The sequence below is a fragment of the Pristis pectinata genome, chromosome 17 (genome assembly GCF_009764475.1).
Source record: "Pristis pectinata isolate sPriPec2 chromosome 17, sPriPec2.1.pri, whole genome shotgun sequence".
NCBI lineage: Eukaryota > Metazoa > Chordata > Chondrichthyes > Rhinopristiformes > Pristidae > Pristis > Pristis pectinata.
In genome coordinates, this window is record NC_067421.1 from 5,970,433 (window position 1) to 5,993,669 (window position 23,237).

General features: G+C 51.0%; 1 protein-coding gene across 1 annotated transcript in view; it reads right to left on the bottom strand.

Annotated features, from left to right (window-relative positions):
- Nucleotides 1-15,217, bottom strand: part of LOC127579595 (glutathione hydrolase 5 proenzyme-like) — a 36,537-nt gene extending 21,320 nt beyond the window's left edge. The window contains exons 1-3 of the mRNA XM_052032486.1: nucleotides 14,918-15,217; nucleotides 1,600-1,730; nucleotides 540-596 (exon numbers count right to left, since the gene is read on the bottom strand). Of these exons, the coding sequence (XP_051888446.1) occupies nucleotides 540-596; nucleotides 1,600-1,730; nucleotides 14,918-15,099 (370 nt within the window). The 5' untranslated portion in view covers nucleotides 15,100-15,217. The remainder of the gene's footprint in view (nucleotides 1-539; nucleotides 597-1,599; nucleotides 1,731-14,917) is intronic.
- Nucleotides 15,218-23,237: the final 8,020 nt, after the last annotated feature.

Here is a 23,237-nt window from a genome sequence, read left to right on the forward strand (position 1 = left end):
CTCATTTCCCTCGGTCTCTCCGCCCTCGGTCTCCCCTCCCTCCCTCCCCCCTCCCGCTCTCCACCTCCCCTCACTGCCTCCCTCCCCCTCCCGCTCATCCACCTCCCCTCACTGCCTCCCTCCCTCCTCCTCCCTCACAACCCCTCCCCTCCCTCCCCCTCCCGCTCTCCACCTCCCCTCACTGCCTCCCTCCGTCCTCCTCCCTCACACAGTCTCCCCTCCCTCGGTCTCCCTCCCTCCCCCCACCTCCCCTCACTGCCTCCCTCCCTCCTCCTCCCTCCCTCCCCCTCCCGCTCATCCACCTCCCCTCACTGCCTCCCTCCCTCCACAAGCCTCCTGCACTTCCTCCCTCCCCTCTCCTTTATCGTTCCCCACCTCCAGCCACACTCTCCCCTCCCCCTGCCCCCACCTGCTCTTTCCTCAGCCTCTGCCCTCATTGTCTCTCCAGTGTCCCTCTCCACTTCGTCCTGTCGGCTGAGAATTCAGATGTACATGTCGTTACCTTTCTTAAAAAACACCCCCTCACACCCAGAGAATACGTCCGGGTGCATATTCTTCGGAGCGACCCTCCCTGGCATTGATGACTACCACACGTCCTGCAGGGAGAGATGGAGAGTATGACACACAGAGAACTGTACACATCACCAGCAGTGAGCTGGACTGTGCACCCTGTACATGGGAGAGGCAGTACACCCTGTATGGAGCGGGGTGGGCAGTGTGCGCTGTGGGAGAGGCAGTGTACACTGTACAGACAGTGAGAGACCCTGTGTGCATTGTACAGTGAGATGGGCAGTAGTACGCTGTTGGAGAGGCAGTGTGCATTGTGGGAGAGGCAGTATGCACTGTACAGACAGTGAGAGAGGTATGAGCACTGGGCAGTGAGCGGGTCAGTGTGCACTGTGGGAGAGGCGGTGTGCACTGTACAGACAGTGAGAGGGGCAGTGTGCACTGTACATGTGGTGCATACATACAAAATGCAAGCAGGAGGCCACTCGGCCCCTTCAGACTACTCCAATACCTAACGAGAGGGTGGATTATCTGACAGTCCACACTCCATATTTCCCTCTACCTGCCGTGACCTTTTGTCCATTTGCTTCATACTGTGTACGTCCTTGAGCAACAGTTCGTCATCGGACAGACCAGGTTCGTTGTTGCTGCAGGTGAAGTCCCAGCCCTGGCGTTTACAGCAACAGGACCGGACCCCATCCTGTCACCGCTCACCGCCAGTCAGAAACCTTCCCCCCTTCTCCCTCTCCCATGTTTGACCAGTCTCTGCTTAAAGTAGCTCAGGAACTAGCAACTGACAAAGGTAACACGGGATGGTGACCCCCCCCCCCCCGGGGAGCCCAGAGCAGCCCTGTGCAGGGACGATCCCTCATCCTACCCCCCCCCCCCCCCCCCCCCATACCCTGCACTTGCCCCTCTGGGGGTCAGTGCTGCGGCAGCAGAGAGCTCGATGGTGGCCACCCTTCAGTTGTGGTCACACCCATGGAAGGACACGGGGCTGAGACCGTCACCAGCTTGGACCAGAAGGACCCCCCCCCCCCCACCCACCCTCACTGCCGCGCCGTGTCCTCAGACAAAGCCGGTGGGAGTTACCTGTCGCTGCGTGGTAGATGGTGTGGATGGCTCCTCCGCCGATGCCCAGACTCTGGGGTTGGACCAGGGAACTGCAGAGCAGTGCGGCGATTGCAGCGTCCACCGCCGATCCCCCTTTCTGTAGGATACCTCTGCAAAACAAACGTGGGAACCGTGTCACGTTGTCCCCTGCTCTATGGTGGGGGCAGTACACTTACCCCTCCCCCGTTGTCACCCTCCCCACCATCCTCCCCCCCTCCTGCCACCTCCCCGCTTCACTCAGCTTTCGTTCTGTTTAACAGGAAAGCCACAGAAAGAACAGGGAAACGGATTTGCATTTATATAGCGCCTTTCAAGGCCTCAGGAGAGTCCGAGCTGTTCAGTTCGTGAAGTGAAGTGTTGTTGGAAACTGAGAAATTCAACTACAACGACTACAAGAGACTCTCTCGGCTAATTCCTGGGATGAGAGGGTTAACATCATGAGTAACTGAAGTTGGCTCTGACTTCTTTGGATTTTAGAATGAGGGCTGATCCGGTGAAAGTCCTGAGGAAGCTTGAGCAGCCACGCCGCTGAAATGTTTGGATATGTGGGAGAGACTCAGACAAAGGGAACGTTGTTACAAGGGAGCAGTTACTTAAAGCTGAGGTGTGGAGGGATTTCTTCTCCTAGCCAGTGTGAAGCTCTGGAATTCAGCCCCGGGGGCTGTGGTGGGGCAGGGTACAGAGGCCTATTCCTGCTCCTATTTTCTCGTCTTCTTGCATTCAAAACGTTTCAAGACAATTAACAGTAATCCTTTGGCATCAGTGCCAAAATTCATTAAATTAATTGGTTTACTATTGTCACATGTACCGAGGTACAGTGAAAAACTTGTCTTGCATACCGATCGTACAGATCATTTCATCACATCAGTGCATCAAGGTAGTACAAGGTAAAACAATAACAGAAATGCAGAATAAAGTGTTACAGTTACAGAGAAAGTGCAGTGAAGGCAGACAATAAGGTGCAAGGCCATAACAAGGTAGATTGTGAGGTCAAGAGTCCATTTTATCGTATGAGGGTACCGTCTAGTTTATGACTTCTCAGTGACAGGATCTCAGTGAAAATTCTTATGGCAGATTAAGGTGGATAAATCCCGGGGCCTGCCCAAGTGTATCCTAGGACATTGTGGGAAGCCAGGGAAGGAATTCCTGGGCCCTGGCAGAGATATTTGCATCATCTTTAGCCACAGGTGAGGTACCAGGAGGGTGACGAATGTTGTGCCTTTATTTAAGAAGGGCTGCAAGGACAAGCCAGGGAACTACAGGATGGTGAGCAACACGGTTTTGTTCGTGGGAGATCACGCCTCACAAATTTAATCGAGTATTTTTGAAGAGGTAACCAAGATGAGGGCGAGTGCGTCGCTGCTGTCTACACGGACTTTAGCAAGGCCTTTGATAAGGTCCCACATGGGAGGGTGTTCCAGAAAGTGAGATAACATGGGATCCAGAGGGAGCTGGCCAATTAGATACAAAATTGGCTTGGTGGTAGGAGACAGGGGGTGGTGGTGGGGGATTGTTATTCAGACTGGAGGTCTGTGACCGGTGGGGTGCCGCAGGGATCGGTGCTGTTATTTTCCATCCTGTGTTAACAGTTCGAATGGCAATGCTGTTAACCTGGTTGGTAAGTTTGTGGATCGCACTAAAATCGGTGGTGTAGTGGACAGGGAGGAAAGTCATCTAAGACTACAGCAGGATGTAGATGAACTGCGGAAGTGGGGCCAAGGAATGGAAGATGAAGTTAACTCAGACAAGTGCGAGGTGTTGCATTTTGAAAAGTTAAAACTATGGCAGTGCCTTAATGACTACTGATCAGTAGCTCTGACATCCACCGTCGTGAAGTGCTTCGAGAGGCTGGTCATGACACACATCAACTCCAGCCTCCCAGACAACCTCGATCCACTGCAATTCACCTACTGCCGAAACAGGTCTATGGCAGACGCCATCTCCCTGGCCCTACGCTCAGCTCTGGAGCATCTGGACAGTAAAGACACCTACATTAGACCATTGTTTATTGACTACAGCTCTGCCTTCAAGACAATATCCCAGGCAAGCTCATCACCAAACTCCGAGACCTCCCTCTGCAACTGGATCCTTGACTTCCTGACCAACAGACCGCAATCAGTGAGGATAGGCAGCAATACCTCCAGCACCATTATTCTCAACACTGGTGCCCCACAAGGCTGCGTTCTCAGCCCTCTACTCCCTAAACACTCACAACTGCGTGGCCAGATTCTGCTCTAACTCCATCTACAAGTTTGCAGATGATACCACCATAGTAGGCCGTATCTCAACAGCGATGAGTCGGAGTACAGGAAGGAGATAGAGAGCTTAGTGACATGGTGTCATGACAACAACCTTTCCCTCAATGTCAGTAAAACCAAAGAGCTGGTCATTCACATCAGGAAGAGGGGGCGGTGTACATGCACCTGTCTATATCAATGGTGCTGAGGTCAAGAGAGCTGAGAGCTTCAAGTTCCTGGGAGTGAACATCACCAACAGCCTGTCCTGGTTCAACCACGTAGGTGCCACGGCCAAGAAAGCTCACCAGCGCCTCTTCTTCCTCGGGAGGCTAAAGAAATTTGGCACGTCCCCTTTGACTCTCACCAACTTTTGTTAATGCACCATAGAAAGGCATCCTATCCGGATGCATCACGGCTTGGTACGGCAACTGCTCTGCCCAGGGCCGCAAGAAACGGCAGAGAGTTGTGGACACAGCCCAGCGCATCACGGAAACCAGCCTCCCCTCCACGGACTCTGTCTATACTTCTCGCTGCCTCGGTAAAGCAGCCAGCATAATCAAAAACCCCACCCACCCCGGACATTCTCTCTTCTCCCCTCTCCCATCAGGCAGAAGATCGAAACTCATGGAGCCGAATTCATTAAGTGTGCATGACAATATCTGTATAAAATTACTGTCTGCTGCTTTGGACTGCGGAGACCTCTGATAAAGACTCTACATGAGAGTTTTGAGGAGAATTCTCTCGCAATATACTGCTAATAAACGCTCTTTATCGAATCAACCTTGTGGCACCGTGTTATTTTGTGGGAACTCAAAATCGGGACGACAATTTGGCGAGCCAGCCAAGAGTCCGAGATGAGGTTTCAGAAGCAGTGTGAGCAATCGACGAGGATAACGATTACCTGAGCCAGAAGGGCCCACAAGGTAAGATTCACCTTGATCCCTCTCAGGGAGACGGACACCTGCCTGATGCCTTCGCTTGTCGGATATCCCCTGACGGACTCTTCGCGAACCTGTCCAAGTGCCACAGATAAGAGGGGTTCTGGGGTTCGAGTCCCAGTTAGTTTCGGGTTTGGGGTTCGAGTCCCCAGATAGTTTCAGGTTCGAGTCCCCAGTTAGGTTCAGGTTCGGGGTTCGAATCCCCATTTAGGTTCAGATTTGGGTTCGAGTCCCCAGTTTCGGGTTTGGGGTTCGAGTCCCCAGTTTCAGGGTTGGGGTTCGAGTCCCCAGGTTTGAGTTTTAAGTTGGTGAACTTCAAGGTTTTGAGCTCTAAGTTTTGAGATCGGTTCTCTGGTACTACCACCCTGCCTTAGACCGGTTCTTAAGAGGGGAAATCCCCCAGGGGAAGGTCAGGAACCTCAAGTGGGTGAAGGAAAGAGACTGATCTTACAGATAATCACAGCGATTTGTACCGTACAGTTGGAAAAAAATGGGACAAAACTCGCGTTAAGTCTGGGTCCAATACCCCACTATCTAAGCTATGTAAAGACGATCTGAAAAGTGAGAGTAACTTCCGTAAGTTATCAGCATGCCTTAACAAAAAATTGGGAAATGAAATATGGCCATTAGGGGGAACTTGGGAAGTGGATAAGTGCCTAAAGGCAGAAAGTGTGATTTGGGAGAGCAATACAGGGGAAAAATGGAAATATTATGTCGACTTGGAGAAAAAAACGGCCGAAGGCCTAACAAATAAATCTAAACAGAGTAGTTGGGAACATAATGCACGCAGAAGAAGGGTTTAGTGTGTGTGATGAAAAGGGAAATCCTAAGAGTTGGGGAGTTCTGAAGTCTCAGTGCGGAGACCACAACGCTGAGAGGAACAGAAGGGAGAGGAGGGGGTAGATCAGGAGAATAAGGAAAAATGTAGGAATAAAAAAATAGAAAAAAAAAGGATAAGTGGAGGTACCTCCCGACACATCTGGTGTGTCCCTGTTGTTCCAAAGTAATGATACGGACGAAAATGAGGAGGCTGGATGGTCCGACCCACAGCCCTACCTACCCCACTCCCCGTTTTCACCGCCGCCCCCATATAATGCAACTAGTCCACAAACCGTTCCGCTCTCACCATCAATGACTGCTGGCCAAATCCCGCCCCGACAATTCCATGGCCCTATTGCGTCCTGAACTAGAAATCAGCTTAGACAGAGAGAAAGCCCGCATACGAATGGTTCTAAGGCCACAGACAAGCGACGAGGACTTTTCGGTAGGGGACAGATCTTTAGTAGATCCTCAGACGGACACAGATTATGACTCCGATTCTACCCCTGATTATGACGACCCTAAAGATCCCGGCCCACCACCTATGTTGAATGAGGTAAAGGGTATCCAATGCACCCCAACGGCCCAAGAGCCCCAGAGGACGGACCCCCTTACGCGCCACACCACCCCCTCGTAATTACCCAGGACCCAGGGGACCCCAACAACCCGCACCGGCGAGCGCCAGGTCGACAGGATGCTACCTTTGCGGGGCACCTGATCATTGGCAGCGGGACTGCCCCCACTACCACCAACGGCAGGCTAGACCCCCAGTAAATGACAACCTTTTCGACCAGCAACCCATTTTCCGCCTAACTAGCTGTGGGAAAGTAGCCATTCCATGTACCCAGCCCTCACCGATAAGCCAGACGATCAACCTATCATCAGTTTATTAGTTGAAGTAAAACTGATCCCCTTCATGATAGATATGGGGGCCAATACATTGACCCTCGAAGCTCCTTGTATCACCCAGCACGATTTTAAAACTGTCCACAGCCACGGTTTCATTGAGTGGGTAAGGAGGGTACAGCAGTTTTAGTTCAAGTACCTAATGAATCGTGGAATCAGTCGGGCTTGATGTCCTCTCACATTACCCTGTCAGTTAATGAGTAAACCAAAGGAACTGGGATTCCTAGCCCACCAGCTTGAGGCACAGGCAGACACAGGCCTCTACGGGGTTCCCCAGATACTGGCAGTAGGGACCCTGACAATATTACCTTCCCCTTTCTCGGTGACAGGCTGTTTACACCACCACAAGCTGACCCCAGTCCAAATCCGTGTAAGACCGGGAGCACAACTGCCTTCCGTCCCACAGTACCCTCTTCGGAGAGGGGCAGTTGACGGAATAACCCATTTAATAGATTCATTCTGCAAACAGGGCATCCTGGTTCCTTGCCAATCACCCTGCAACAGTCGGTGGTTGTTTATTCCTCCCATACCGTAACGGCACTCCTGACATCCCATCGGACTCAACCCCTCACCCAGGCCTGTTTAAAACCGATACGAGGTAGCGCTCCTGAATAACCCACTCCTCACCTATGTAAAGAAACTCCTCTAAGCCAGCCATCCTCCTCCCTAACAAATTGGCCGTCATTAAATGCTCGGCTCACCTCTCAGACGCCTCCCTAGTAACACAGGGCAATAACAGGGCAGACGCGGAGCCTAAATTGGCAGCACAACAGGGGTTCTAAAATCGTTTCGACGGCGGAAAAACAGGCAGCTGCTTGCAAGCCAAAGATAACAAGGCAGGGCACCTGACATGGTCACTGTGCAGCACTTAAAGGGGGACGCCCCTGACTCAGAAAAACAAGTGTGGAAGGCACACGGGTGTACGCACTCTGCGCCACATGGCCTCTGGACTACTCCAGTCGGTCAAGTATGTGTACCTGATTCCTTGTTACCGTTGCTTATTGACTGCATACATTCTCACACCCACCTTGGCAAGGAGGGAATGAGTAACATTTTACTACATACCTGGTGGCGCCCCAGATTGGAGGAAGCAGCACAAGGCAAAATACGGTCGTGTTTGATCTGCCAACAAACCAATGCTGGGAAAGGGTGAGGTGCACCCCAGGCAGAACCCCCTTGCCAGGTGGCCCTTTGAATGTATACAACTTGATTTTATTGAATTACCGCATGTATGTTATTATAAGTACTGTCTTATTATTGTTGATGTATTTAGTAGATAGAACTTAGAACAGTACAGCACAGAACAGGCCCTTCGGCCCACAATGTTGTGCCGACATAGCTATTCCCTCCTACCTACAGAATGCCCATAACCCTCCATTTTCCTCCTATCCATGTGGCCATCCAAGCCCCTCTTAAAAGCCCCCAATGAATTTGCCTCCACCACCCTATCAGGCAACGCATTCCAGGCACCCACCACTCTCTCAGCAAAAAAACGTAACCCCTCACATCTGTTCTGAACCTACCCCCTTCTCACCTTAAATGCATGCCCTCTGGTATTAGAACATAGAACATAGAACAATTACAGCACAATTCAGGCCCTTCGGCCCACAAAGCTGTGCCGAACATGTCCCTATCCTAGAAATTACTAGGCTTACCCATAGCCCTCTATTTTACTCAGCCCCATATACCGATCTAACAGTCTCTTGAAAGACCCATCGTATCCGCCTCCACCACCGTTGCCGGCAGCCCATTCCACACACTCACCACTCTCTGAGTAAAAAACTTACCCCTGACATCGCCTCTATATCTACTCCCCAGCACCTTAAACCTGTGTCCTCTTGTGGCCACCAATTCAGCCCTGGGGAAAAGCCTCTTGACTATCTACCCGATCAATACCTCTCATCATCTTATACACCTCTATCAGGTCCCCCCTCATCCTCCATCTCTCCAAGGAGAAAAGGCCGAGTTCCCTCAACCTGCTTTCATAAGGCATGCTCTGCATTCCAGGCAGCATCCTTGTAAATCTCCTCTGTACCCTCTCTATGGCTTCCACATCTTTCCTGTAGTGAGGTGACCAGAACTAAGCACAATACTCCAAGTGGGGTCTGACCAGAGACCTATATAGCTGCAACAATACCTCCCAGCTTCTAAATTCAATTCCCCGATTGATGAAGGACAATACACCATATGCCTTCTTAACCACAGAGTCAACCTGTGCAGCTGCTTTGAGCATCCTATGGACTCGGACCCCAAGATCCCTCTGATCCTCCACACTGCCAAGAGTCCTACCATTAAGACTATATTCCGCCAACATATTTGACCTACCAAATGAACCACTTTCGCGCTTATCTGGGTGAACTACACCTGCCACTTCTCAGCCCAACTCTACATCTTATCTATGTCCTTCTGTAACCTCTGACAGCCCTCCAAACTATCCACAACACAGCCAACCTTTGTGTCATCCGCAAACTTACTAACCCACCCCTCCACTTCCTCATCCAGGTTGTTTATAAAAATCACAAAGAGTAAGGGTCCCAGAACAGATCCCTGAGGTACACCACTGGTCACCGACCTCCACTCAGAATACAACCCTTCAACAACCACTCTTTGCCTTCTGTGGGCCAGCCAGTTCTGGATCCACACTGCAATATCCCCTTGGATCCCATGTCTCCTCACCTTCTCCACAAGCCTTGCATGGGGTACCTTATCAAACGCTTTGCTGAAATCCATATACACTACATCTACTGCTCTCCCTTCATTGATGTGTTTAGTCACATCCTCAAAAAATCCAATCAGGCTCGTAAGGCAGGACCTGCCCTTGACAAAGCCATGCTGACTATTCCTAATCATATCAGATGGATTGAAGCTTTTCCAACCACCAACAATAAGTTATTGCTTACAGAGATCACACCAAGGTTTGGGGTACCCCAACAGATAAGTTCAGACAATGGTCCCCACTTCATAGGGAGAATAAATAAGGAATTGTGCGAGGCACTGCATATCGAACAATAGTTCCATTGCACCTACCACCCTCAGGCAGTGGGTATAGTAGAACAAGCTAACAGCACCCTGAAGAATAAATTAACTAAATTCATATCAGAGACAGGTCTAAATTGGCTGAAGGTTCTCCCCTTAGCATTATACCATGTGAGAATTACCCTCCACTCCGCCACCGGGTGTCGGCCGCCGAAATCGTCTATGGACATCCGGGAAAGACCCCATGGGATGCTGACACCCAGCCCCCTCACCCAGGTTGACCTTAATATATTGGGGGATGAACTACTAAGGTATTTCAGACAACTTACGTCCTCTGCATGGAGCAGTGGGGTGAATCGTTATAGCATGCAGTGTGGTGCTGGCCTGTTTAGATACCTGTTGCAAGGTCCTTATTAATAAACTCTCGGCCCTGTTCTCGGCGCCTCTCCAGATTATCATGAAATGATAACAGGAGGGAATGAGGAAGTAAAGGGTTAAAAAACTGTGACTGACTGTAACTGTACATATAACTGATGGAAAAATACCTCGCAAGCAAGAGCAGGCAAGCTACTGACTCAAACTGGGTGATAATTGCTGTGTCCGGGACCTTGGTGGCAGGCCAATATACTAGACGATAAGGGTGGTGGGTATAATAAACAGACTGGACAGAGCTTGTTTTAAACAATGAGGGTGAGATCTGTCTTTGAATCTCTTGATTATAACTCAATTATGTTGGACAATAGGTGCGATGTCTGTCTTTGGATCTCTGAGGCCTGACCGAAACTCGTGGGGCCAAATTCATTAAGTGTACATGACAATATCTGTATAAATTACTGTCTGCTGCTCTGGACTGCGGAGAGCTCCGATAAAGACTCTACATGAGAGCTTGAGGAGAATTCTCCCACAGTATACCGCTAATAAACGCGCTTTATCGAGTCAACCATGTGGCACTGCGTTACTTTGCAGCGTACAGAAGTGGGAACTCAAAATCGGGACAACAAATTGACCTGTACGATCGGTATGCAAGACAAGTTTTTCACTGTACCTCGGTACAAGTGACAATAATAAACCAATTCCAATTCCAAATGGCAGGGTCCTGGAGTGTGTTGTAGAACAGACAGACCTACGCGTACAGGTACATTGTTCCCTGAAAGTGGCAACACAGGTAGACAGGGTGGTGAAGAAACCATTTCAGCACACTGGCCTTCATCGGTCAGGGCACTAAGTTGGGGCATCATGTTACAGCTGTACAAGTCATTATTTAGATCACACTTGGTGTATTGTGCACAATTCCGGTCTCCCAGCTATAGGCAAGATGTCATTAAGTTGGAAAGGCCACAGAACAGATTCACAAGCACGTTGCCAGGACTGGAGGGTTTCAGGTATAAGGAGAGGCTGGACAGGCTGGGACTGTTTTCCCTGGAGTGAAGGAGGTGGAGGGGTAACTTGACTAAAACTTGACGACCTAAGATTTAATGTGAGGGGGGGAAGGTTTAAAGGGGATCTCAAGGAAAACTTTTCCACAGAGGGCAGTGGGTGTGTGGAACGAGCTGCCAGAGGAAGTGGTTGAGGCAGGTACATTAACAACATTTAAAAGACACTTGGACAGGTTCATGGATACGGAAGGGCCAAATGCAGGCAAAAGAGATTAGCTGGGATAGACTTCCTGGCCAGCATGGACGAGTTGGGCCGATGGGCCTGTTTCCGTGCTCTATGACTCTGACAATGCCACAATGACAAGATCTCCGTGACAATGTCCCAAGCACCTAATGATAATTGTTCAGTGGGTAAAATGATGGGAAGGAGAGCCACAGAAAGTTAATCCTGGTAGGGGTGAGGTTGTGCAGTTTGGAAAGGCTAGGAAATGGTTGGGTCCTGGCGAGTGCTGAGGACCAGTGGAACCTCAGTGTACAGACAGAGGTTCCTGAAGGTGGCAGCACAGCTGGAGGTGGTGAAGGCGGCTTATGGGACACTTACTTTCACCAGCCAAGGATAGAATTTAAGAGCAGGGAAGTTATGTTGTAAATCAGTGGTCAGGCCACAGCTGGAGGAAGGGAATGGCTGCACTGGAGAGGGTGCAGAGGAGGGTCACCAGGACGTTGTCCAGGATATCATGTTCCAGTTATTAGGAGAGGCCGGATAGGTTAGGTTTTTTTTCCATGGAGCGGATGAAGTGAGGGGGGACCTGACAGAGGGATCCAAACTTATGAGGAGCACAGATAGGGTGCATGGTGTGAAACTTTTCCCCATGGCAGAGGTGTCTGTAACAAGGGAATAGGTCTAAGGTAAGCATTAAGAGGTTTAGAGAGGAACTTTTTCCCCCGGTGGGGGGGGGGGGCGGGCGGTGGGGGTTGGAGTCTGGAACACGCTGCCTGAGGGGGTGGTGGAGGCAGAGACTCTCGCAATGTTTGAGAAGTATCTGGGTGAGCACTCGGGTCACCAAGGCACGGAAGGTTGGAGGCCAAGTGTGCTGGTAACTGGGATCAGTGTGGATGGGTACAACGGGCAGCATGGACAGGATGGGCCGAAGGGCCTGTTTCTGTGCTGTATGGCTCTGTGAATATGAGTCTATGCCAATGCCTCAAAGGCAGTGAGACATTGACATTCTGTAACCTCTTTTAAGGGGAGGAAGTAACAAAACGGGGAAGGAACGTTACGATTAATATGTGCATTTTCAGAGCTCAGCTGATGTTTTTTGGATCTTTCTGGCACAGTCCTAGCTGGTGGTTTCCATTTGATGGCGCCTGAGGATGTATGCATGCGGGGAAGGCAGACAGGAGACCAGTCACACTGGGATGCACACGTGGTAGGGCCCAGATTCTGCAGAACCACTCAGGGAGCCATACCACACACTGTGCATTCAACATCAGCAGCACACACCACACTCCCACCGCTGAGCGGGGACTCTATCCAGTCAGGTCGACGCACTCGAAGCTTGAATGAACACATGGGACTATGACGTTGTTGCCATTACCGTGACATGGTTGACATGGGCGGGGCTGGCGACTCGGTGTCCCGGGGTATAGAATTTTCGGACAAGACATCCTAGAAGGTGCCTCAAATGAGGCCGTATATTGTGTAATAGTGAGCAGGATCTGCTACCATAGTGTTATAGAGTCATACAGGACAGACACAGGCCCTTCGGTCCAACTGGGCCATGCTGACCAAGATTTCCATCAAAGCCAGTCCCATTTGCCCATGTTTGGCCCATATCCCTCTAACCCTATCCCGTCCAAGTGCCTTTTATATACTGTTAATGTACCTGCCTCAACCACTTCCTCTGGCAGCTCGTTCCATATACTGACTACCCTCTGGGTGAAAAAGTTGTCCCTCAGGTTCCTATTAAATCTCTCCCCTCTCACCTTAAACCTGTGCCCTCTAGTTCTTGATTCTCTATTCTAGTTCTTGATTCTAGTTCTTGATTCCCCAACCCTGGGAAACAGACTGTGCGCGTTCACCCTATCTATGCCCCTTGTGATTTTATATGCCTCCATAAGATCACCCCTCATTCTCCTACGCTCCAATGAAAAAAGTCCCAACCTGCTCAACCTCTCTGCATAACTCAGTCCCTCGAGTCCTGGCAAATCCTTGTAAATCTCCTCTGCACTCTTTCCAGCTTAATGGCATCCTGCCAATAGCAGGATGACCAAAACTGAACAAAATATTTCAAATGCAGCCTCACCAACATCTTGCACAACTGCAAAATAACCTCCCAACTTCTATATTCGTCGCCGTGACTGATGAAGGCCAGTGAGCCAAAAGCCTTCAATCACCACCCTGTCTACCTGCGATGCCACTTTTAGTGAACCATGTACTTGTACTCCTAGTTCTATAACACTCTGTTCTACAACACTGCCCAGGGCCTGACTGTTCACTGTGAAAATCCTACCCTCATCTGTGTTCCCAAAATGCAACATCTCACAATTATCCTAATTAAACTCTGTTCCTCGGCCCATTTACCCAGCTGATGAAGAAGCCTCTGTAAATCCTGAAAACCATATCTTTCTCGCCTATGACACCACCTACTTTAGTGTCATCTGCAAACTTACTAACCATGCCTTGTACATTCTCATCCATTGATACAGACAACAAATAGCAATGAGCCCAGCACTGATGCCTGGAGAACATCACCAGTCACGGGCCTCCAGTCCGATAAACAACTTTCCACTGTCACGCTCTGTATCCTGCCATCAAGACAATTGTGTATCTAATTAGCCAGCTCTCCCTGGATCCCATGAGATCTAACTTTCCAGAGCTGCCTACCGTGCGGAAGCTTATCAAAGGCCTTGCTCGTCCACATAGACCACGTCTACCGCCCTGCCCTCTTGGTTACTTCTTCAATAAACTCAATCCAGTTTGTGTTGGCGAGCAGTGAGCTGAATCCTGTGTGTGTTGGAGCATGCCCAGGGTTTGGATCCTGTTGTGTATTAAAGAGCAGGGAACCTGGGGACATGTATTGCTGAGTGTGAGGGGGGTGCTGGGCTGGGCTGGGCTGGACTGGACTGGGCTGGACGGCTGGGATGGACTGGTCTGGGCTGGACTAAGACTGGACTGGACTAGGATGGACTGGGCTGGGCTGGGATGGACTGAACTGGACTGGACTGGGTTGGGATGGACTGGGTTGGGATGAGATGGACGGCTGGACTAGGCTGGAATGGACTGGGCTGGAATGGACTGGGCTGGGATGGACGAATGGACCGGACTGGACTACACTGGGATGGAATGGACTGGACTGGGATGGACGAATGGACCGGACTGGACTACACTGGGATGGAATGGACTGGACTGGACTGGCTGCCTGGGAATTAGCGAGCGTTGTGGGAGATTTAGCAGGGAGTTGGTGGGCTGTGTATGGGTGGGTGCCCAGGTCTAGACCCTGGCTGTGTTGTGAACGGCCCCGGAGCTCTGCAGTGGTGGGGGGTGACACGGGGAGCGGGAACTGAGCGGAATCCGGAGTCCCCAGGGCCCGGGATCTTGCTGTGTATTAATGAAAGGGCCCGTGGTGCCTTGCGTGGCGTCTTTGTGCCCGGGATCTTGCTGTGCATTGGTGAGGTGTACCTGGTGCCCATGTCCCGGGGTCCGTATCCCGGGGCCCCTATCCCTGTGCCCGTATCCCGGTGCCGCTATCCCTGTGCCCGTATCCCGGGGACCGGATCCCTGTGCTCGTATCCCGGGGCCCCTATCCCTGTGCCCGTATCCCGGTGCCGCTATCCCTGTGCCCGTATCCCGGGGACCGTATCCCTGTGCTCGTATCCCGGGGCCCCTATCCCTGTGCCCGTATCCCGGGGACCGTGTCCCTGTGCTCGTATCCCGGGGCCCTTATCCCTGTGCCCGTATCCCGGGGCCCGTTTCGCGGTGTCCCTCTCCCTGCCCCCGTATCCCGAGGCCCGTATCCCGGGGTCCGGCCTGCCCGGCTCTTACCTGCCGACCTGGGAGCAGGTGTGGGAATCGGCCGCCACGGCGGCGTGCGAGTACGGGGCGTCCCGGGAGCAGCGCGGTACCCGCGCCAGGAACAGCAGCACCCCGACGGTCACCAGCAGCCCAAGCAGCAGTAACAAGAGCAGCCAGCAGCACCCCTTCCAACGCTTCATGTCTGTCCGCATCCCAGTGGCCCGCAGCCTCTCCGCTTACTCCTTCCCCACGTTCTCCGCTCCCTCGGCTGTGGCGCGCCGCTCTCTCCCCTCGCTCTGTTCCGGCGGGTGTCCCGTCCTCTCCGCCTGCCTCCTGCTAATATTCCTCGCCTCCCTGTGGGCGGGTGGGCGGGGGGATTTCCCCCTCCCATTTCCTGGATCCATCCCTGCAAGTCTGAAGTTGCACAAGAATTGAGTTGAACCAGCGTCCCGAGAGAGCTGAGACTCCCCGCACCTCATTCGGTCGAGTTCTGCAGAAAGCAGGCGAAAGGACCTGTCACATCCACCTCCTTGAATATATTCAGGACCGTCCTCTGGGGCAAGTCATTTCTCCTGATGCTGGTTCTAAATGACTTGCCCTGACCCCTGGTCCCCAAGTCATTTCTCCTGATGCTGGTTCTAAATGACTTGCCCTGACCCCTGGTCCCCAAGTCATTTCTCCTGATGCTGGTTCTAAATGACTTGCCCTGACCCCTGGTCCCCAAGTCATTTCTCCTGATGCTGGTTCTAAATGACTTGCCCTGACCCCTGGTCCCCAAGTCATTTCTCCTGATGCTGGTTCTAAATGACTTGCCCTGACCCCTGGTCCCCAAGTCATTTCTCCTGATGCTGGTTCTAAATGACTTGCCCTGACCCCTGGTCCCCAAGTCATTTCTCCTGATGCTGGTTCTAAATGACTTGCCCTGACCCCTGGTCCCCAAGTCATTTCTCCTGATGCTGGTTCTAAATGACTTGCCCTGACCCCTGGTCCCCAAGTCATTTCTCCTGATGCTGGTTCTAAATGACTTGCCCTGACCCCTGGTCCCCAAGTCATTTCTCCTGATGCTGGTTCTAAATGACTTGCCCTGACCCCTGGTCCCCAAGTCATTTCTCCTGATGCTGGTTCTAAATGACTTGCCCTGACCCCTGGTCCTGGACGCCCCCACCACTGCAAACAACCCCTCTGTTATCCACAGCCAGCCCAGTGAATTTTATGGGCTTTCAATGAGATTCCCTCTCATCTGTCAATGCCCCAGTGAAGCAAAAAACAAAACTGCTGGAGGAGCTCTGAAGGTAAAGGGACAGTCGGTGTTTCGGGTGGAGACCTTACATCAGGACTCCAGGGAGTAGACACCCACTGGATCCCATCTCTCCGATGGGTCAATCCGAACTGGAATGGGATCAAAATCCTGATGGGGAGGTTTGGTAGCGCAGTTGGTGAGGGTTTAAACTGAGCTGGCAGGGTAGGTGTTCAGATCGGGAGGTACAGTCATATAGAAAGTTAGTAAGTCCAGTAGGCAGAGCAGGTGGGTAGATACACGTGAGGGAAATACAAAGCTAAGTTGCAGCTCTTTTAATGCAGGAAGTCTAACCGGTAAAGTAGATGAACTCAAAGCTTTAACACATGGGACTACAGCATTGTTGCCATCACTGAGACGTGGTTGACATGGGCAGGACTGGCCCATGGGGTATGGAATTCTCAGAGAGACAGAGAGGGTGTAAAAGAGGAGCAGGCATTGCACTGTTAGTCACGGAATGTGTTACTTCAGTACTGAGGGAGGATACTCTGGAAGGTTCCTCAAACAAGGCCACATACGTACAAGGGAAGTTGTCACTTCGCTGGGAGTGTATTGCAGACCTAACAGTCAACAGGAGATAGGGGAACAGATATAGAGGCAATAGCAGAGAGATATGATTAAAAGACAGGGTTATAGTACTAAGGGATTTCCATTTCCAATTTAGGGACAGCTTCTTCCCCTCCGCCATCAGATTTCTGAACGGTCCATGAACCCATGAACGTTATTTCATTATTCCTTTCTTTGCACTATATTTATTTTGTCATTTAGAGTGATTTCTGTGTCTTGCGCTGTACTTTTGCTGCAAAACAACACATTTCAGGACATATGTTGGTGATAATAAACCTGATCCTGATTCGGATTAACTGAGATTGCCTAAGCATTAAAGGCTCTGAGGAGGCAGAGTTTTCAAGGTGTGTCCAGGAGAGCTTTTAGATTAATGAGGAAAGGAACATTACTGAACCTGGGGAACGTAGCCAGTCATTTGAGGGAATATCTGTGGGGGAGCGTTTTGGAGATAGTGAACATAATTTCATATTATTCAAAGTAGTTACGGAAAAAGATAAGTATAGACCAGGAATAAAATCTCTTAAATTGGGAGGTCCAATTTCATTAAAATAAGTAAGTGCCAAGTAAAGGTAGACTGGACTCACCCACTTCCTTTTAAGTCTACACCTTCAAAGGGGAATGTCTTAGTAGGCCTAAAGGTGGATAAACCCCCAGGACCAGATGAGATTTATTCCAGGCTGCTACAGGAGGTGAGGGAAGAGATGGCTGGGGCTCTGGCTGAGATTATTAAATCTTCGCTGGCCACAAGTGAGGTACCAGACGACCGGAAGGTGGCAAATATAGTCCCCCTGAACAAGGAAGGCAGCAGGGAAAAGCCTGGCAAGACTGCCCTTAGCTCCATCCGTCCTGATGAAGGGTCTCGGCCCGAAACGTTGACTGTTTATTCCGCTCCGTAGATGCTGCCTGACCTGCTGAGGTCCCCCAGCACGTTGCGTGTGTCGTTTAGCTCCATCCGTGTTGTTCTGTTGGAGCGTCAGCCCTATAGCCTTCTGATCTCTCTGTGCAGTAGGCCAGTCGGCCCGCCGTGCCTACCCCATCTTTCACTATGAAGATGGCTGATCTTTTACTCCGTGCCATTTCTCTGCATTGAACCCTATTCCCTTCGTTCGCATCACCTCTAAAGATCCATTGACTTCTTTCTTGACTCAGCCTCCACTGCCTCTTGGGTGGAGAATTCCAAAGATTCACTGCCCTCTGGCTGATAAAATGTCTCCCAATCTCTGTCCTGAATGACCAATGCCTTACTCTGTGACCCCCAGTTGTAGACATCCCAGCCAGGGGACACATCCCCCCTGCGACTAAGCTTTCAAAACTTGTAACAGTTTTGTTTCAATCAGATCACCTCTTATCCTTTTAAATTCGGGAGGACAGACCCAATCCGCTCAATGTGGAAGCTTTAGAGAGGGTGCAGAGGAGATTTACCAGGATGCTGCCTGGATTGGAGAGCATGTCTTATGAGGATAGGTTGTGTGAGCTAGGGCTTTTCTCTTTGGAGAGAAGCAGGATGAGAGGTGACTTGATAGAAGTGTACAAGATGATAAGAGGCATAGATCGAGTGGACAGTCTGAGACTTTTTCCCAGGGCGACAATGGCTAACACGAGGGGACATAATTTTAAGGTGATTGGCGGAAGGTATAAGGAGGAAGTCGGGTAAGTTTTTTACACAGAGAGTGGTGGGTGTGTGGAACGCACTGCCGGCAGAGGTTGTGGGGGCAGATACATTAGGGACATTTAAGAGACTCTTAGATAGGCACATGAATGATAGAGAAATGGAGGGCTATGTGGGAGGGAAGGGTTAGATAGATCTTAGAGCAGGATAAAATGTCTGCACAACATTGTGGGCAGAAGGGCCTGCACTGTGCTGTAATGTTCTATGTTCTATGTTCTAACCTCTCCTCATACAACAAACCCTACATCCCGGGAGTTGACCTGGTGAATCTTGATTGCACTCCCTCTATATCTGGGAGACCAGTCCTCCATATAATATTCCAGGTGTGGCCTCATCAGGCCTCTGTATGATCAGAGCAAATCGATACCACACGTGGACTCAAGTTCTCTTGCAACACAGGTCACCCCAGCAGTTGCCTTCCTCACCCTGCACCCACACACCCCGGATATTCATCTATGTAGCAGTGTCTTGATCCGAGAATCCATGACCCTGCTCCCAAGGTTCCACTTCCAATCACTCCTCAGCCCCAGTCTCCTGTCTGGTGGCTCTGAGCACTTTCTAAACACCAGAGGACCATGAGGTCATTGACCAAGGTGTCCTCCCGGAGCAGCTTAAGTGCAAGTGAGGTGGAGGGGTTGGCTGGGAACTGCAGAGCTTGGGACCACCGTGCAGAAGGCTGACGGATGCCCAGTGCTGGCTCAGAGCTGGCTTGTCACCTCCAGAAGTGGCTGTCCTCCCTGAGCGTTCTTCACCAGGGTGAGGCAGCTCGCAGTAACACCCGCTCCCCGCCCCACCACCCCTCAGACCTCTGCAGCTCAATAAGAGTGCCTCTGTGTCTGATTCCAGTATGTTCACTTGGGCAGAAACAGCCTCCCTCGCCAGGGAGTTGTTGTTGATCTTCTCACAGAATGAGTCTGTGTTGGCCAGCAGCCAGTCATCCTTGGCAGTGAGCACATGGGCAGATCTCCAGACATACTATTTACCTAACCAGAAGTAAACATTGTCAAGAGATGGTGCCTCAAGAAGGCGACATCCATCACCATCGACCCTCAGCACCCGGGACATGCCCTCTCCTCGTTACTACCATTAGGGAGGAGGTACAGGAGCCTGAGGACCCACACTCAACATCTTCCAAGCTTCTCCCCCTCCACCATCAGTTTTCTGAACCGTCCATGTACATTACTTCATTATTCCTCGCTTGCGCTATTTATTTGTTTTGGTAACGGTTAATTTTATGTCTTCATGTCTTGCACTGTACTGTTGCCAATAAAACCACAAATTTGACGACCTGATTCTGGTGCTGAAGAACCGTCACTGGGAGTAAAGACATACTTCAAAGAGAGACAGGCAGGTCACAGGGACATTGGGTGGTTCACAGCCTGGGGACAGCTGCTGCCACAGTGTGAAAACATTCTAGGTCATCACAATTACATTGTCCATCTGCTCTATGCACGGCGTCCATCCCAGGTACCCGGGGCGCTGAGTAAATGCTCGGGCACTGGGAGAAGGAATCACACTAGGCAAACCACTGTCGTGGACTTGGGCACTGGATTCGGGCACAGCTAGGTCATCCTCAGATCTTTCAACCTTGCAAAGTACCCTTCACAAACATCCGGGAACTGGTTGCCAGAGCTGGGAAAGCTGTCCCACAGGATGGTCAAGTATAAACCCGACGTAGTTGCAGTGACAGAATTAGACCTCACAGACAATGTGCCCGACTCCTCCACTGCATCCCTGGGTGTGTCCTGTCCCACCGGCGGCGCGGTGGTATACAGGTGGGAGGGAGTCCTCAATGTTCACTCCAGACCCCACAAAGCATCAGGTCAAACACGGGCAAGGAAGTCCCCTCTGATTGCCACCCACCGTCCTCCCTTACCTGATGAATCAACAACTGTGATGATATTGAGTGTACCCGTTCTAGAGTGTTAAACTTAAGTCAAGACCTTAAGTCTCGAAGCAGGGTCCTGACCCAAAACGTTGACCGCCTGCTTTTCTCCACAGATGCTGCCTGGCCTGCTGAGTTCCTCCAGCATCATCGGGTTTTTCATCTAGATTCCAGCATCCGCAGTCCTTTGTTTCTCTTTCCTTGTCAGTTTTTCAGTACCTTCACTTCAGGGAGATTATACCGTACCAACTATAGTTCAAGGATTAACTTCACCACCTTAGTCTCTTTCCTGAAGTGGTTCAGCTGTCAATAACCAGTATCTCAAGTGGTGGATCCTGCCAACCAAGGAGGAGATCCCTCCTGTTTGTAAAGCAGATTAAACACAGTTATTTTATTGAAGTGGAGCCCATTTATTTTGAGGAGTAAATTCTAACAGAGATTGTAATTTGACAAAGGATGTCCGGACACAAGTACAATTCTTACAAAATAGAAAAACCTACCAATGAGTTGCAGACGAACGAGTCATACGACACAGAAGGAAGGCTCTGGGCAAAGATCGGGTCGAGGCTGAAGAATGGACTCTATGTCTTCATCTCCGTAACTCCTAACAACAAGTACTGCCTCCTAGTATTTATGTCTTACATCTAGTAAGGCCTCATCTACAAGTGATGCCTTCTCTTGATTGGACAAACAGGATGAGCAAAAATTACTGGTTAAGAATTTGAATTATTTAACAACAAATACTTTAATCCTTGGACTGTTTTCTTCCACTGATAGGCCTATTGATTCTTGATAACCAGTTTTTTCTGACGGTTGGCACACTAATTCTTGGTAACTTTTGTTTTGAGGGCAAGCAAACTAATCCTTGGTGTCTGTTTTTCCTACTGATAAGCACCTCAATCCTTGGGGGGCAGTGACTTGCTGAAAAAACTGAGGTTAGCAATGAGCCTCCTGGGCTGGGGTAGTGAATGTCTGCCACAGCACTTGATCAACAGCTGCAAGAACTGAGAGCAGCAAGGACACAGAACGTGCTCTGGGTGGGGACTTCAGTGTCCATCACCAACAGTACCACTACTGACCGAGCTAGCCAGATCCTGAGGGACGGAGTGGCCAGACTGGGTCTGCGGCAGGTAGTGAGTGCCCAACCCTGGGGCGAGAAACAAAAGAAGAGATGCTGGAGGAGCTCGTCCAGTCAAACAGAGAGAGGAGAAACTGGTCAACGTCTCGGCTCCTATTGCGTGACTCCCACTGTGGGATCTTACTGTGCCACTACTGTGGTGTATACCCTGCTGTGGTGGTGATTGTGGCTCTCCCGGTTGTGTGCGTGTGCCCGTCTATTGGTGTGGCCAGCCAGGCAGGTAGAGTGTTGCCCTCGTCCCTCTTGTTCCAATTCTTGTACCACCCCCCCCCAAGACCTCAGCCATGCCAACAAGTGCCAGCCATGGATAATTCTAGAAGCTGGCGCCCCTTGAGGATGCATGCATCCCGTGAGCTTCCTGGGAGCCATCAGGAACACCATCTACAGATCCACATCCACCTTCACTGATGAGCCATCTCTGGCCCACCTCTTGTCTGAAGACCTGCAGTAACGGGGGTTCTGCCAGCAATGCCACCACCAAGCTCCCCCGCCCCCCCCCCCCCCCCCCCCCCCCCCGGAGTGAGTGTGAGCGTTGGACAGCGTGCCCCCATTAGCTGGGATACAGTGAGCTGGGACATCACACAGCCCATTCAGATGCTGCACAGGGAAGGCTCCCAGTGTCAGCGGGGCACCCCTTTAAATAAACATAAAAGCAGCTCACTAGCACTGTGCGCTCCTGTGTTGAGTGTGCAGGGAAGGTCCTGTGCGTCCTACAGTTGCTAGTTTGGCCGCAACGTGTGGCGCACACCTGCTGACAGACTCTCCTGCACCTGGGCATCGGCACTCACTGTGCGGGAAGTGCCCGCACCGACAGGTTTGGGATGGCGGTTACAGGTAACACAGCCACGTAGAGTTGAAGTGCTGACTGTACTGCATATGGAATCTGTTGGAGGAATCACTGAGTGTGTTTATTGATGTCAGCGAGTCAGGATGTGGAGTTGTTTGGTTTGTTTGTGTCACAGTTTTTCTTGAGCTAACTTTACTGCTGAGACTGTAAATTTTATTTATATGCTCTGTAAGTAATTAGTTATTTGTATAATTTTATACTGGGTCTCTATTATGTGTCATTGAATATTGCCAGTGTGTGTACACTTGTGTGTACATGGTGTGACATGAGCTATATGATTATGCCGCCTGTTAGTGGCTCCGTTTGATGGCTGGGAGAGGATTCTGGCTGGAAGTTTCACCCCGTCTGACTGCCCGTTCACTGATGCTCTGGCGGCTGCTGTGATCGTCACAAGTTGCACAGAGAATCGGTTTGACCAGGGTTACAGCATTCCAGCAGTCGGCTCGGGAAGTTCACACAGGACACACCTGTGAGTGCTAATTACTATTGTGCATGATTTCCAAAACATCCCCAGTTATCCCCGTCCCAGCAGTGAGTTTCTGACTCAGGTTTTCCAGCTGCTTCCCATCACCTTGTCTCGTTACACGGTCCGTCTCACACCGTCGCTCTCACGCTGGTTCTCTGTGGGCACCACCTTTCCCCACCTGCTGACCCTCCCCCTTCTCTGCCGACCTTACCCCTTGTCTGCTGACCCTTCCTCTTGTCTGCTGACCCTTCCCCTTGTCTGCTGACCTTTCCCCTTGTCTGCTGACCCTTCCTCTTGTCTGCTGACCTTTCCCCTTGTCTGCTGACCTTACCCCTTGTCTGCTGACCCTTCCTCTTGTCTGCTGACCCTTCCCCTTGTCTGCTGACCTTTCCCCTTGTCTGCTGACCCTTCCTCTTGTCTGCTGACCTTTCCCCTTGTCTGCTGACCTTACCCCTTGTCTGCTGACCTTTCCCCTTGTCTG